At 43.2% G+C, this 16,741-nt stretch overlaps 1 protein-coding gene across 1 annotated transcript; it reads left to right on the top strand.

Annotated features, from left to right (window-relative positions):
* Positions 1-1,651: 1,651 nt before the first annotated feature.
* Positions 1,652-16,662, top strand: UBXN4 (UBX domain protein 4). The gene is made up of 13 exons (XM_063161596.1): positions 1,652-1,782; positions 7,733-7,835; positions 8,660-8,688; positions 9,504-9,622; positions 10,198-10,363; positions 10,806-10,908; positions 12,432-12,486; positions 12,645-12,809; positions 13,593-13,720; positions 14,426-14,528; positions 14,863-14,994; positions 15,272-15,480; positions 16,048-16,662. The coding sequence occupies exons 1-13, from the start codon at positions 1,704-1,706 to the stop codon at positions 16,184-16,186; spliced, it is 1,530 nt and encodes a 509-aa protein (XP_063017666.1). The 5' UTR covers positions 1,652-1,703; the 3' UTR covers positions 16,187-16,662.
* The last annotated feature ends 79 nt before the right edge of the window (positions 16,663-16,741 follow it).

The following is a 16,741-nucleotide window of genomic DNA, read 5'->3' as shown; positions in this document are numbered from 1 at the left end:
CCCAGTGAGGATTACTGTGACACCATTTCCACATGCTGCATCTTGGGAGAGGTAAAACAGATTCTGTACACTGCTGTCAACACTGATTTGCTTCCTTTTCACTGTAAGTCTGCAGGATTTTTTAGTTGGTATTATCCAGTTACACAAGGTACAACAGTGAAAGATTTCCAGACTGAGAGACTGTGTGGTTTCTGGCCTTTCAATATTTGAGTACCTGCCTCAGCAAGTTACCCAGTGCACACAGTCACAGTCCTAAGGGGGTTTTAGAAGAGCTCAAGAGCAGTGTTCTGTCCAGAATGTAATCATCAGAGCACTCTGACATCAACTGTGCTGTCCCACTTGCTGTGAAATGTCTACCAAGGCATCCTCCTGCCTTGCTGCCTGTGCTGCCATCCCTCACAAGGCCTGGGAGCACGGGGCATGTCCTGGCTTCACCTCCTGCCTCTCATGGAGGATCTATGCACACCATACTCTATTTTTGTTCTATTTTACAGGGATTTGTGTTGTTTCCTCATCACTTTCCACCCACTTTGAGGGTGGGCGCTGGGGCAGGGATGGCTGTGGCCATCAGTCCTCCAGCCCCAGATACAGGAGGTGCCCCTTTTTCTGGCAGCTACCTCACAGAATCATGGAATTGTCAGGGTTGGAAGGAGCTCTGGATATCACCCTGTCCAAGCCCCTGGCAAGGCAGCGTTATCTGGAGCAGTGACTCAGGAACGTGTCCAGGTGCATTTGGAAAGTCTCCAGAGAGGGTGACCCCACACCCTCCCTGTTCCACCTGCAATGTAAAGCTCTTCCTCATGCTGAGGTGAAATTCCTTGTATTTTAGTCTATGCCCATTGCTCCTCATCCTGTCATGGGGCACAACTGAAAAGAGTCTGGCATCATCCTCTTGGTACCTGACTTTGAGATACTTCTATTTGAGGTATTTATTCTGCATTACAGAATCACACAGTCAACTGGATTAGAAAAGAGCTCTGACATGACCGAGTTTAAACTGACCAAACACCACATCACCCACACCATGGCACTGAGTGCCACATCCAGCTTTTCTTCAAGGACCGAGAGGAACCGTGACTCCACCGCCTCCCTGGGCAGCCTGTTCCAATGTCAAAACATCCCTTCTGAGAAGAGACTCTTCCTGATGTCCAACCTAAGCTGCCCTGGCGCAGGTTAAGGCTCTGCCCCATCGTTCTGTCGCTGGTTCCGTGGGAGAAGAGCCAGACCCACACGTGGCCCACCCTCCTGTCAGGGAGTTGCGGACAGCAGCAGGGTCCCCCGGAGCCCCCTTTGCGCCAGGCTGGGACGCCCCCTCAGCCGCTCCACACAGGATGCGTATAAATGAGATCCCCTCTCAGCCTTCCCTTCCCTGGCCTAAACTCGGGCAGCTCCCGCCGCCTCTCCTGACGGCCCGAGCCCGTTTGGCAGCGGAGCAGCGCACGGGGCGATGCCGCCCGTGGAAACACTCCGGCCCCTGGCTACACGGCCAAGATGGCGCCGGGCTGAGGGGGCCGGACCCGCCACCGCCCCCCGCGCGCCGTCGGGGAGGGGGCGGGCGGGCGCGGCGCGTGCCGCTCGCGGCCGCCAATCAGGGGCCAGCGGCGCCCGGCGGCGCGCGCAGGCGCGCGGGGGGCGGTTGGCGCGGCGGCGGCGCAGGCGCGGTGCCGGTGTCGCTGAGGGCGGCGGGTCCCGGCGGTCCCACGATGTGGTTCGGCGGCTCCGTCCCCGCCGCCATCGCCGCCGCCAAGGAGCGCAGCTCCGTCTTCGTCGTGTTCGTGGCAGGTACGGTACGGTACGTCCCGGGGCCGCCCGCCGCCCCCGCCGGCGGGGCCCGGCAGCGCCTTCCCGGCCGTGTCCCGCCCGCCGCCCCTCCCGCCGAGCGGGATTTGTGCTGTGTCAGCCCCAGCCCGCGGTGTCGGTGTCCGGCCCCCGCCCGTCCGAGGTGCCGCCGTCCCTCCGTTCTGCGCTCCTGCACCCGATTCTCGCCGGCGCAGCTCTCCGGGCTGCTCCTTGTGTTTTGTTTCCGTTCCTCGTACCGACAGCGCGTTTCATAACACCGTAATTGGAACCTGTGGGAATTCACATCGTCTTGTGTACGCTGCCTTTCTCTATGAAAAAAATAGATGGGAAAGAGGGACACAGTCTTGAGCTGCGCCAGGGGAGGTTTAGGCTGGATATTGGGAGGAATTTCTCCCCAGAACGGGTGATTAGGCATTGGAACGGGCTGTCCAGGCGGTGCTGAGGTCCCTGGGAGTGTTTAGGGAAAGGCTGGACGTGGCACTCAGTGCCGTGGGCTGGTGACAAGGTGGGGTTTGGTCATAGGTTGGATTCGATGGTCTCAGAGGCCTTTTCCAACACGATCGAAACTGTGATATTCTGTGATTAGACAAGCTCTTTAACTTATTTTTGAGCTTTTGCGTATCTCTGTGTGCGTTGTTTCTTAAGATTTTACTGTTGCCTTCCGTGCTCGTGGTTTGAAGATTTTCGGGTGCTTCAAGAAACAGTAACAATGTTGAATGTGTGACTCAGTGTTGTTCCCTTGAGAGCTATTGAACTGTGGGACTCACGTGGCTTCAACAAGTTCACTCCCAAAGGGGATGTGAGCAGCAAAGTGCAGTTAAATTCCTTTAACACAGCTCTCCATGTACTTGGAGAACAGCATTTTCTGCTGGCTAGTAAACGTACTGATAGAAATCAAGGTCTTGTCCGAGCACAGATTGGGCTGTGTTGCAGTAAGGGACGGGGTGGAGCAGTTCATGAAGAAGCTCAGCCCTTGAGAAGGAATCACATTGCACAATTTGGGAGGGACCCCATGCTGGAAGAGTGTGAGGAGTCCAACCCCTGAGGAGGAAGGAGCAGCAGGGACAAGGTGTGAGGAACTGACTGCGGGAAGAGTGGGAGGAGATTTGTTTTCATTTCCCATGATTCTGCTCTAATTTTTGATTAGTAATAAGTTAAATAATTTTTTTTCCCTGGTCAAGTCTGTTTTCCCTGCAAAGATTACACGTGAGTGTTCTCCCCCTATCCTTATCTCTTCCCATGAACCTTCCATTACATTCTCTCCCCTGCCCAGCTGAGGAGGGCAGTGACAGAGGGACTTTGGTGGGCCTCTCAGTAGTTTCAGCTTGATACATAAATCAGGGAGAAATGCATGTTGTAACTTATGTCCAGTATTTTTTATGAAACATAAGTTCTGCACAAAATGGGGCCCATTAGATTCTGATGTTGACTAGGTGGGTGTAGGAATATGTAGATACAGAGGGGAGATACATTTATGGTTGCAGGGATGTAACCTAGTTTTGTCACAGTGTGTGCTGTGAGGATTTGTTTTGTTTGTTCCTGTGATCCCTGGAGAAGGCAGAGCATGACTTAGCCAGGCACATCTCTGAAAGGGAAAAGTTGGAGAGTTCTGCCCACATCTGCTCCACCCTGGGCACCGTGGGATCAGGGCAGCTGACCTGTGCCAGAGCTGATCATGGAACTGTTCTGTTACATGTGCTGGCAAAGGCAGCTGGGAAGCCCAAGAACTTTCTCAGTGTGTGTGGAAGCAGCTGTGTTTGAAGGATGTGGAGTGCTGGAAGAATAGTCTGGTTTTGTGTTAGCACAGATTGGGTTTGTTGTTTGGGTAGAAATGTGTTTCACACTGCACAGTGATGGTAACTCTGAGCCTTTACATCCCACACTTCCCACTGGACACAGGCATTTGAAAGCACCTGGAGAGCAGGCCTTCAACAGTGTTTGGTTCTGTACACTTCATCCAATAATATATAGGGAAAAAATAATGAGAGAAATTGAAATTGTATTGTGTAGGATAGCTGTTAGGTACAGTTGACCAAAATTAGGAAATTCTGATTGGACAGATTTGTCCATCTGTGTCTGGTTTCCACCACCATCTGCCTGTTCCACTCTCCCTCTCCTCTGCACTTCACTTACATTTTCTCTAGAAAATGAAGAAATTAATTATTCTTTCTGCTTCCAGAATATTTTCTAGTCAAGCAAGGAATAATGTGGTTATTTATCTTAAAAATGAGGTGGCATTTGTGATTGTAAGTGTGCATTGTTCCAGCAGGTTTCTCCTTAAGCCATAATCCCAGCATTTTGAGCTCAGTGTTTAAAACCCTCATGGCACATTCTGGTGACAGGATGGTGTAAGGGTATTAAAGATGAACTCATGGGAAGTTGCAGTGAAAGGGATTGCTCCATTCTCCCCAGAGAGCATGAGGTGAAGCAGGTCTGCCTCAGGAAACTGCTTTGAAACACTGAGGTGAGATGTTGGGGGCCTGTGGACACAGCAGGTGAGGGGAACACACGAGTTACTCTGTGCCATGGAGTGATGGCACAGGGAGAGCATTCCTGGCAGTGAAACAGGTCTGGCACTGCAGTGCCCCAGGGGATGGTGTGAAGCTGTGTCAGGGGAGCTGCAGCATATCAGGAAAAGCTTCTGTCCCCAGAGGCTGTTGGGCAGTGGAACAGGCTCCTCAGGGAAGAGTTCAGGGAGAATTTGGGAAATGCTCTCTCTAAATGTACGTGGGAGGATTTTTGGGATGTCCTGTGCAGGGCCAGAAGTGGGACCTGGCTGGGACCTCTGGGCTGGGAGGGACCCAATGATCTTTTTGGGTCCCTCTCAGCCCAGAATATATTATGATTTTATGAACATGCCTGGTATCTTGTTGGTAACTGTTCTGCAGATGATTTTGTAGCCTTTGATCCTTTCAGTCACTAACCTAAACTTGGTAGTTCATTTGATACAAACCCTCCTCTGTTCTGACTGAGGTGTTGCAGATTATTTTATATCTTTCCAAAGGTTAGACGTGTTCTGATCATGAAAATACCAGGCCACTCATAAAAAGTGCTTTTCAGAGTGAAAAACTGAAATGGTATGTGTGTGACAATAAAAAGGTTTAAATGTAAATGTTTGTTTTGTTTCAATAATGTTTGTAGAAACCCTTCTCCCTTTGTTCATAACTTTATTATTTTACTAATTTTTTGACAAAATGGTGATTTGCACACATAAGCTGTTTGTTAGTTATTTGTAGCCAAGATGTATCAAGGCACTTTGCAAGTTAAAGAAGTGAAATGCTGCAGAGGAGGAGGAGGTGAGTGGTTTAATGTCCTGGCTTCCTGGCATTTCCAGAATGGCAATCCTCTCTTACTGAGTAGTTATGAAATGTTGGACATGGAGAAATAAGTTGGGCTTCTCTCTCCTTCTGAAAGGAAAACACTTCCCTGATAACTGTGTGCTGAGGGGAATTAAAATCTTCTGACAGTCTGTGATGGTTTTGAGTAAGTTCCTCATACAGGAAATAAATTGTTGCAGAAAAAGAGTCTTGTCCAGTATGTGAATCATTTGAGAAATGATCTATGTTTTCACTATGTAGATTTACCTGATCAGGTTTAAGAGATGAGGAAGTGTGACTGAGTTGTTTACAGATCATTCCACTAAGTGAAATAGAGTGATGTTTTTGTTTGAGAAACAAGAAATCTGAGAGGTTTGGGATCTAGAATTCTAAGGCTGTTGTGCTGGCTCAGTGTTTAGCAGAATTATTAATTATGTCAGATTCTGCTGCACTTGACCTCTTGACTTTTCTAATGTTTTTCCTGTCACCTGGCAGTTTTGATTTCAGGATATAATTACTGCTACAAACTGTAATAAATGAACCCTAACCTGTGGGATCTCAGCACCTCAGGACTGATGTGCAGAGTCACTGAGACCACCCTTGGGGGGCTCGGAGGTCCTGGAATGTTGCCAGAAGTGTCTGGGGCTGGACTTTGATCCTGCACAGGAGACAACACCTGTATGAGGATGGGAGGATTTCACTGGGGTAAATGGTGAAGGGATAGGTTAATTAGAGTGTGAGACACAGGGTTTAGGATTTCTGTACAGGGGGGTCTAGAGAAACAAGATGGAGGAATTGGGGCGTGTCCTGTCCTTCTTCTTCTTCTTCTTGGCCTCCATCTTCTGTGCTGCTGGTGGCACTTTGGGATTGGTTATTACTAACGGTGCACTGGTCAATAAGGGTGAAAGGTATTGGGGGAAATAGGTAAATATTGTATACGTAATTTTGGGTATAAAGATAGGTGACCGCCCCGGGGGCTCGCAGTGTGCTCATGGCTGGCTGCTGTGCAGACTCTGTCAGGCCAAAAGAAAATCTTGTAGATAAACAATTAATAAACACCGAGACCGAGAAAAACCTGAAGCCTCTTCTCGTCCTTGAAGCACGGGCTGCCCAAGGCCACCCCGAGCCTTTCCAGGCCACCTAAACAGCCGAGAAACCGACAGTAACCCCTAAATGAGAAAGTGTTATCAGAACATAGATGTATGAGAATAAGCAACTGTTCAGTGGGTAGTGACAATATTCATCAGTGCATCATGGCACAGAGCTTTATAAAATGTGAGCTCTCAGCGCTTTCATTCAGTCATCTCTCAGACTCTACTGTGAGCAGCCTCTGCCCTGTTTGTGTCTTTCAGCATTCTTTTTTCTCCAGCAGTTGGCTGTGTGGAAAAGTTAGTGTTAGGCAAGTATTTGGATATTTTTAGTAGCCTAATCAGATGAGCACATGTCCTTACAAACAGTGTGTGGTGAAGCAGCTGCCTGCCAGGGAGCACTTGGAAACAGGAGAGGAGGCCGAGCTGCTCTGGGCACAACAGCTGCACTGACCACACTTGGAAGCACTGCACTTAAAGCAGGAGGAAAGGTTCCCACGTAAAATAGCCTAAATATTTGCTTGCTTATGCAGAAGAATAATAATAGAGGTAGATGCTTTCTTACTTGCTCCAGTAATTACCAGGGAAAACTGAGACACATGGTTGAAACCACTTTTCCAAAATTGTATTTTTGATACATGCCCCTGTGAGAGGCCTTGTGACCAGATAGCAGCACTTCACTGGGAGATTACACATGTAACTCCTGATCTTGAACAAGTCAAAAATATTGCATGGAATGGCAACTGGGATGAAACAAACAAGTGGTTTGTTGTTGTACTGAATAATGGACTACTATACTTCTATACTTGTGACTGGATTCTTTATCAAGGCTGCAGTGCATTCCAAGCTGCTAGGAACTAATACAGATTGAAGATAAAGAAATGGTTGCAGGCCAGTGTATTGTTGAAAGATGGTTAATATTCATCAGAATCTATTTATTAACCCACACCCTCACTAAACTGGTGTTTTAGGAGATAAATGTATGATTGATCTGTTTCATCTGATTAAAATAACACCTCTGAATCTGTGGCCCCTGAACACCTTTTCAGTTTCTCTTATCCAAGGATCTCCTCTGCATTTGTTATTCTTGTTCTGTGCTCCTCACACCTTTTCCTCCCATCATACTGTTACTGTTAATGTCAGGAAGTGGAATACAAAACTAAGTTATAAATAGTTTGCAAATGTTTCTTGGTTTTACGCTGTCAAACTGTGAAACCTTACCTGCTGAATTATGTATTTACAGGGAGTGAAGGCCATAGGTTTACCTACTAGCAGCTGATGTACTAATATATAATTAAAGTTATGAAGGGCAAGCAGAACAGTTTTTTGATAGTTTTGACATATCAAAGTGAACCAGCTGGAGTGAATTATCTCCAGATTATTAAAAATAATAATTATAAACTGACTTGAAAATAATCCCTAGAGTGTTTTACAAAGGTGAATCCAAGGGATTGAAGGAAAGGTAAAATCAGGGCAGAAGCAGCAATTTGTGGTGGGTTTAACTCATGTGTGTGCTGTGTCCTGCAGGTGAAGATGAACAATCTACTGAGATGGCTGCAAGGTGGGAAGATGAGAAGGTGACTGAAGCTGCATCAGATGGTTTTGTTGCTATTAAAATTGACACCAAAAGGTTTGAGCCTGTTCTAATTCTGTCTCTTATACAGTCTTTCATTGATGATGATGAGAGTAAGAGGCTTTTGAAGTCCTCACCTTGATAGGAGGTAGTGTAAATACAGGGTTCCAGAACAGAAGTGAATTCAGTACTCCTGGAGTCCCTAAAGCCTGAGAAAATGTCAATTCTGCACATACTCATTGAGTATTTCAGACTGTATTCCAATACTAGTAATAGAATGCTTGAGGTTGCCCTTTCTCAACTGGAAGAGACACAAAAATGCTATTAAAAATGCAAGTGCTAGAGGCAGTTCTTCGTTTGCCAAGTTACATAATGAATTAAAAACCTTTCATGAATTCAGAAAGATAAAAATCTGTAAAGCCCCAGAGCAAATGTGTTTGCCTCCATTGTATGCACATAGAATGGAGAAGCATTTAAGCTCCTGGGTAAATTACTCAGCTATTTTTGTTAATGTTTGTGTTCCAGTCCATGTACACAAAGTGCACTGACATTTCCCCAAATGGTATTATTTTGAAATGCTCTATAGACATTTTATTAGATTTACTACATTATTTGTGCTCAATAGACTAGATTTCTTTTTCCTGACTTGCTTTTTAGCACTGCTTTCCTAATTTTATGTAGTCAACTGTGATAACCAAGGATTGTCACCATGTCAACACTTTTGCAAAATGCTAATGATAAGATGCAGTGCAAATTTGCTTTTAGTGTTCTCTCAAGTATTTAAATAGTTTTGTAGGACAGTTATTTTTATGATGAAAGACTTAATCTGAAGTTGTTGCAAAATGATTGCTACTCCTAAATGAATCTTTTCTTTTAAACAGTGAAGCATGCCTGCAGTTTTCTCAAATTTGTATCCTTTGAGATCTGTTTAGATACTACATTATGATTACAGATAATTGCTCTTTAAAAGTTAATACCCTTCTTAAGACAAATACTTACAAGCAATGCTATTGAAAATACTTATTTTGGCACAAAACTATGCAATAAACTATGTTAATAGATACCATCTGTGTATTCAACTAGCTGTCAGTTATTAGAGAAAGTGAGCAAATTGGGTTTTTTTATGTTAATCCTATGTAATTCTCTAAATAGAAAATTATCTAAAGCTTTATGTAATCTAAATAACCTGTTGGTCCTACTAATTAGCATTAGAAAACAAACAAAAAATGCTTTAAATGATGAGCTGGGGCTCAGAGGTGCAGAGGAGGGGGAAGAAGCAGTGGCTGGGTCTGTCACATGCACAGGTGTGGAGGCAGCTAAAGCCCTGCCTGCCTCAAGGAGGTCACTGCTCACAGCTCATTCATTCTGTGTGATGCTGGGAATTCTTAACTTGGATATCTTCATGCTCAAGAGAGTTCATAACTGTCTACTTAAGATGTTGTCTGACACTAAAACAAAATATTCTCAAGTCAATGCATAATCAGTTGCCTGAAAAGTTGGAGAAAAATACTTTGGCCTAAACCAATAAAAAGAAAAGAAGAAATGCTTACCAGTTGCCTGTAATGTTTCCCAGCATCTTCTTCTTTCTTCCTCCCTTGGCCCTGGCTGCTGGTGAGCAGTTGGAGATGAGAGCACTGGGCTAGAAGCTGTAGGAAGGGCTGCTGTGCCCTGTGAATTTACTCTGTGTCACCTCCTGCCTGTCACTGCCCTTAACTGCCTGTGCAGATCCTGTGGTGTGTGTCCCATCCAGCTTTTTTATAGGAGACAATGGAATCCCTTTGGAAGTCATTGCTGGCAGCGTTTCTGTGGAGGAGCTCGTTACCAGAATCCATAAAGTCAAACAGGTAATGCTGACAGGCTGCATCTTCAGCTGGAGCTGGGAATGCTCAGTTCAGTGATGGCCCTGGCCCTTAGCCTGTGCCTTTGGCAGTTACTGGTGGAAGCAGAACCAGTGAGTTACAACAATAAAATCTGCAACCTTGGGTTCAGTACACACTGAAGCACTGTGAACATGTGCTGCATTCATTTTTGTTTGGTTTAGATCACCTGTGTAAACAAACCCACAGTACTGGAGAAATGTGTCAAGAGCTCTAAACTGGAATGACAAAATGTGACAACTCACCTTTAAAGGGATTACTCTTCAGCTTATAATGTGGTTACGTAATATTGTTCTGTAATGTGGATTTATAAAATTGTGTACAAGTGTACATTGCTTTATCACTTTGATTTCAAGTGCAAGACTAAAATTAGAAAAATATATGAAATGCATGTTTGTACCATACTAAACAATATGTGATAATTCTAGATTTGTATTTTCAATAGGGCTGATTTTTCACTAATAATTCAGTCTTGACCTTTTTTAACCTGTGAAAAGTACTTGAACTTTCATAGGCTCCATTCTCTCTTCCCAATTTCTTAGATGCACACGGGGAAAGGGCGGCCTGTGGAGAACGGCACTCAGGCAGCTGCTCCCTGTCCCTCCTCTCAGTCTGATGGTGCTCCAGAAAGTGCAGAATCCAGAGCAGGGCTTTGTGACTCTGCTGAGGCTCTCATGCCTGAGACATTAGCATCTTCTGCTGGTAATGGTTAGTGTTCTTGCCACCTCAAATGCCACCTCATTTGCTTTGGAAATGGTTTGTCTTAATTTGTTACATGATGGTACATAAAAGGCCATATATTGAGCAGACTCGCTGAGGAAAAAGGTGGGATATTCCAGAATGCTTTGTGCAAGTCTAGAGGGAAGGATAACTTGTCATTCTGCTTAGTTTTAATAAGTGAGGAATCTATTGAGTTTATAACTCAATAAAATTGTGTATGCTTTCCTGAAAAAGGGTTCTATTAAGGAGTTTTTTGGCTTAGTAACCTGAAACCAAATTGTTGAGGGGGGAGTCCAAGTAACAGAACCCTGTATGAGATATCCCAGTCGCTGCAAATTGTGGCTAGCAATGAGCCTGATAATTGTTATGATAAGAAATGCACCTTTTCTGGTTTTTTCTTATGCATTGCTTTCTTGTAAACCCCTTGAAGATGAAGCAAATTCAGCTCAAGCAAGCCAGGAAACAACTAATTCTGCAGATGAGCAAGCAAATGATGCTCAGCCTGTGAATGATCTTACACTCAAAGTAGAAAGGCAAGTCTTTCTTTGCAGACTTCTTGATGTATTGTATTTGTTTCTCAGGAGGCAGTTTTGTTGGGTTTCGGGTTGGTTTGGGATTTTTTAACGAACATGTTTAATTACAGGATTTTGGTCCTTCATCTGTTGTCATCTGGCAAATATTTATGTGGTCTTAGTTCTGTTACATGTCTCTGACAATACTAGGGCTGATACCAAACCAGGTTTTCAATTAATATAATTCCTCATGTACTTTGAAAGAAAGAGGTAATCTGGAAAACTCCAAGTGTTCACCTTTGATATAACTTCAATAGAGAGGATATGTTTGCTGCAGGTTCTTGAATTAATTGAAACATAGAACTCAAAGCACTGGAAACTGGCGCAATAAAATGCCAACCTAGGTTTTGTATAGAGCTGTCATCTTATTTCTTCTTGTTGGTTTGGTGACTGTTTCTAGTTTAGGGATAATGAAAAAGTCACTGGAATCCTATTCTGAGACTCATGTTTTGATCAGTGAACAGTAATGACTTGAGTTCAGTTTTTTGAAGTATGGTGATCTGAAACACCTGGCTCAAAACATATTGATTCATTATAATTTTTTAAAATATGGGATATTGTTTATAAACTTGTTTTAGTAAGTAATTGATATTTGAAATATCTTGTCTAAAATCATAACACATGTTTAGCAAATGGGAATATTTATAATGCTAAAATATATTTTAAATCTTTTTCATACTTATTTTAGTTTTCTTCCAAAGTTATTAGACAAAAGGTATATTTTTTACTTACCACTGATAAGACAATGCAGTCAATATTTTCATATAATTATCAATGATCCTTTTAAAATAATGCATAATTTATCTTCAGCATTGTTTGCAAGGGGAGAAAGAGGCCAAGCTCTGTGGTAATTACCACTTTCTTTTGAACAGCTACCATACATTTTTCTGATTATACAGCTTTTCACATTGGGTCATGCCTGCCCTTTCCCCAGACTTCACTTATGTTGGGATTTTATTGCCAATCAGTATTTAGAAATTTACTTTGTTCTTTTAAGTTAATCTTTATTCTGAGGCATTTTTCTGAATAGCTGAGACAGATGCTTATGCATCTATGTCAGGGCTCTGTATTACTTGTGTTCCATTTTAGGAGGTGATGTGCAGAAGAAACCAGATGGCTTAAATAGCTAAAAAGAGACTGAGATTTAGTGTTTCTGTTACCACAGATCATAAATAGTATTTGCTTATTGTATATCTTCATAAGTTGGTTCGACAGCAAGAAAATGCAGGAATCTTCATTTAATGAGTGGAAAAGGGACAAAAGGAATAGGTTAGAACAGCTCTAAAGTGAGAAAGGAGGTGGTGAAATCACTACTGCCCTTTGCATGGAAGGTGCACCCGCATGGGAATGAATCACTGCTGGTACACGAGCCATTAGCACTGTGCTACAGCTCATTTTCATGTGTTCTCCTGGGTTTGCAAATGCTTCATTAACATTTGAAAATACTGCAATGATAAGACTTTTGACTCTATTCTTAAATTTAGGTTAACGAAAAAGCTTGAAGAAAGACGAGAAGAGAAAAGGAAAGAAGAAGAACAGGTAACACAAAAATGTAAAACCTCTTGCTGTTGCAGGTTTTTTTTAACCCTTATTTGAATAAATCATAAATAATTAATTCCTTCTTACACAAACATACCTCAGTCTTTTCTCTTGCCTGAGGCAATTTTGTGCTTCAATTTTTATATCTCTCTATTCAGAAGGAAATTAAGAAAGAAATTGAAAGAAGGAAAACTGGCAAAGAAATGTTGGAGTACAAAAGACGACAGGAAGAAGAACTGACCAAACGCATGTTGGAGGAAAGGAACAGAGAAAAGGCAGAGGAGAGGGCTGCTAGAGAGCGCATAAGGCAACAGATTGCAATGGTAAATTTTGCATTTTGGGAGAGAGTGTGCTGCTTCTCTCTCACAGTGTACTAAAATGATAATTTTTCTCATTTGCTGAGGCTTTGAAAGATTATTCATTTTTCCATTTGGAATCCTGTAGCCTTGTATAGTAATGATTTTTGTGTTTGGGGTTTATATGGCATTTCCTGTGTATAAAATGAAACTTCTGCTTTCATCTTCACAATTCTATATGAACAAACATTTCTGTCATATTGCTTGAGTCTAGTGGAGAATTATCATATAAACGTAAAAATAATTGCAATTTAGGCATGGTGCTAAAAGAGAAGCACAGGGAGTATTTAATTGTAGAAAATACACAAGAACACTGCTCTCAGAATGGTGAAGAGGATTGTTTTCCAAGTTAGTATATATATATGTGTGTGCATATATGGATGTAAACAGTAGATAACAACTGAAATTCTTCCTCATTATTAGGCTTTGGTATAGAACACTCAGAATTGCAATTGTGTAACTCATTGTAAGGTTTTTGCCTTTATCTTCCCTGGAGTGTTGAGCTTGCATGGGAAGATCATCTATTAACAACTGGTTGTGGGAAGTGACTCAGTGAGAAGTGTCATCTTGGCTCATGACACGAGATTGTGCAGTTTGGCACTGAATAATTCTTTGCAGTTCCACTGTCTTTTCTCCATATGGTCTGTTTGTATCTGTGCAGTTGATTCATGAGCATAGATCACAGCTGTCTAATGAATGTTAAGCAACAAGTTATGTTAACAATTAAGGTTTCTCTTTGATCCTTCACAGGATCGTGCTGAGAGGGCAGCTCGCTTTGCAAAGTCGAAGGAAGAAGCAGAAGCTGCAAAAGCTGCAGCTCTTCAGGCTAAACAGGCTGAAATAGAGGCCAGAAAAGAGGCAGCTCAAAGGGAGCGAAGGTGAGTTGCAGTAGAGACAAAAGTGTGTACTTTGGGGGAGAGAGATAAACTTTTTTAAAGGGGTTAATATATCTCCTCATCTCTTGACAACATGTTGCCGTGTTGAGCTGTTTAAGTAGCGACATTAAAGGCAGCTGCTTACATGAACGTGATGCTCTTTGAGAGCTTTCATCTTTTTGACATTCATGATCATGAAACACTGACCACCTTTACTGGTGTGTTATTTTAGTTAGTTAAGAGCTGTTTTGTGTCTGAGCTTTGATTTAAATACCAGTATAATGGAGCTTGGTGGGGTACTAGAATAAGGTAAGAATGCCAAAGATATGCCTGGACAGAATGACTGGATAATGCCAGCACTGCTGGGGAGCTTGGTGCAGATCCAGGGGCTGCGTGTGGATGGCTTGGATTCAGCAAGGCTGTGTTGGGGCCATCAGTGCCCATGTCAGAGCTGTCTCCTGCTTTGCCCAGCACTGCTGGTTTAAGAATTATCCAAACCTATGGGAACCTTATATGGAGTTGTGGAAGAGATGCATTGAGATCAGCAGGTGGTTCTTCACTGTGAATTCCATCTTACAACCCTTCTGCACTGCCCTGGGCAGCATGACTGTCCCTCTCTGCCACATTTCAGTAGTACCAAGCTCAAAGCCCAGGAGCCTTTGTCTGTGAGTGTTCATGTCCTGACTGACCCCAATGCCTGTCCCACAGTGCAATAGCCAGGATTCAGTTCCGCCTCCCCGATGGATCTTCCTTCACCAACCAGTTCCCATCTGAAGCACGGCTAGAAGAAGCCAGGCAGTTTGCTGCACAGGTAATATGGGCATTTTGTTTCTCAGCTAGGTGCTGATTATGATTTGTTGAGCCTCAAGTAGTTGTTATGGTGGTGGAGTTGTCATCAACTCCTTTCCTTATTGGGTATTTGAAGGGAGTTTTAGCAGCCTTCTCCAGTGCCATCAAGTGCCTTTGGATTGCTGCAGTGTGTATTAGTAAGATATAGAGAAAAATGAACAATATTTCATCTCCTACTTTGAGGATGATTGATAGTTTGATACAAAACTCTTGTTAAGGTATACTCAGCTGGCAAATACGCAGTTGTTTGAAAATGAGCAGTCATAAATAAAATGTTTTCTTTATGTGCTTCACAGACGGTTGGTAACACTTACGGCAATTTTTCACTGGCAACAATGTTTCCCAGGAGGGAGTTTACCAAAGAAGATTATGGAAAGAAGTTACTGGAACTCGAGTTGGCACCCAGTGCTTCAGTAGTGCTGCTGCCGGTAGGTGCTGGGTTTTGGTGTGTCTGATTTTTCAAACAGCACTACAGTAGCTGGATACTTGCTGTTAGTTGGCCATGAATTATTTGGCTTGAATTTGGGGATTTTCTTTGTCTAAAGATTGCAAAATTACTCTTGGTTTTTGTCAGGACTGATTTGGAGCAGTTTCTCTGATAAATGGTGACTTGTCTTAGATACTTGTCTAAGGATGCCTGAAATACTCTGTCTACAAGAGCAGGACTTCAATACCTGACAGCTTTGCTTGGTGTGTTCCTGACAGGCGGGAAGACCTGCGACTTCTGTTGTTCAGGCTTCAGGCAGCGATCTGTGGAAGTTCTTGGGCACAATCCTTTACCCCCTCCTAGCGGTTTGGAGATTCATTAGCAACTTCCTGTTTACGAGCCCACCCCCCTCGCAGCCCTCTGTGAGATCAGCTCACCAGCAGGAGCACTCGGCTCCCTCAGCCTCGGGCAGCCTCGAGCAAAGCAGGTAAGGCAAAGTGCTTCAGGCAGCTGTTTCTCCAGCCTCTTGCTGCAATTGCTTTAATCTTTAATCAGCGGGGAACTGAACTCCCAATTACACAGTAGGAACAGCATTGTCTCGCAGTTATTTATGAATAGGGAATTCAGCTGTAACTACAAAGGTGAGCTTCACTTCAGCTGATGCTGTTTGGAAGATAAAAATGTTAAAAATGAGATATCAAACTGTTAGGGGATGGTTGTTCAAGAAATAGAAGCAGATGAAGTCTGGTTTTGACAGGTTTTGTATTGCCTAGAGAATGAGATCTCCCATGTACCAGGAGAGCTGCTCAGCTGTTTCTGGTGAAGAAGCCACTTACTGCTTCAATGACAGGGAAAGTGAGAGTCTGCCACTCTGTCTGACTGCTAAATGACAAATTTTCACCTGGGTATTGCTTGCCAAGGAAACAAAGGGTTGAAGAAAACTATTCTTGAGGATAAGAGAAGGATGGATGATTTGTGTTTATTGCATTTGCTGCTTCTCTTGTGTAATTATTACTGAGGAAACTGTCAAACCTCACTGTTCTTTGTGCCCTAGGCAAGCAGTCAGGAAACGAGTAGTGGAAAAGCGGGGGGAAGACTTCAAAAAAGAAGGCAAAATATATAGACTGAGGACTCAAGATGATGGAGAAGATGAAAACAATACTTGGAATGGAAATTCTACACAACAAATGTAGTTTTGAGTAACTGCAGTTACTATCTGGCTGCTTTTTTTTTTCCTTCTCTTATTTGATCTGTCAACTAAAGCTTCTGGACAAGTGGGGCTTATTTTCCACTGACTGAATTACTTAATTCTTATTCCTGGTGGATTATGGAATAAAGTCACTTATGCCAGAAAAATCAAGTGGGTGTAGGTGAAACCTAGTAAAAAGACTGAAAATCTCCATCAGCTTTCATAAATATTGCCCTATGCCATAGAAAGGCACTTTTTAATCTATAAATATTCTGCTACATAAATTTAAGGGCCAGATATATTCATATAAAGGTCATGGCAGACAATGACTGATTAAAATGAGGGTTTCAGAAGCACTATAAGTAGCAAATCAGGTAACTAATTTATGTTTAACTTTTTTCTTGCTTCTGCAACTGCAAGCAAAACCTTGTAGTTTTTAATTCCCTAAGCACTCAATAAACTATTTTCCAGAAAACATGACTACCTTGTGAAGTTCCTCTGATGTGCTGGTATCACAAGGAAAGCAAGCAGGATCATTCACTGAAATTTAAAATACAGC

This window comes from Melospiza melodia, chromosome 8, assembly GCF_035770615.1.
Source record: "Melospiza melodia melodia isolate bMelMel2 chromosome 8, bMelMel2.pri, whole genome shotgun sequence".
Classification (NCBI taxonomy): Eukaryota; Metazoa; Chordata; class Aves; order Passeriformes; family Passerellidae; genus Melospiza; species Melospiza melodia.
The sequence above is the reverse complement of the archived record's forward strand: the minus strand, read 5'-3'. Positions and strand labels throughout refer to the sequence as shown.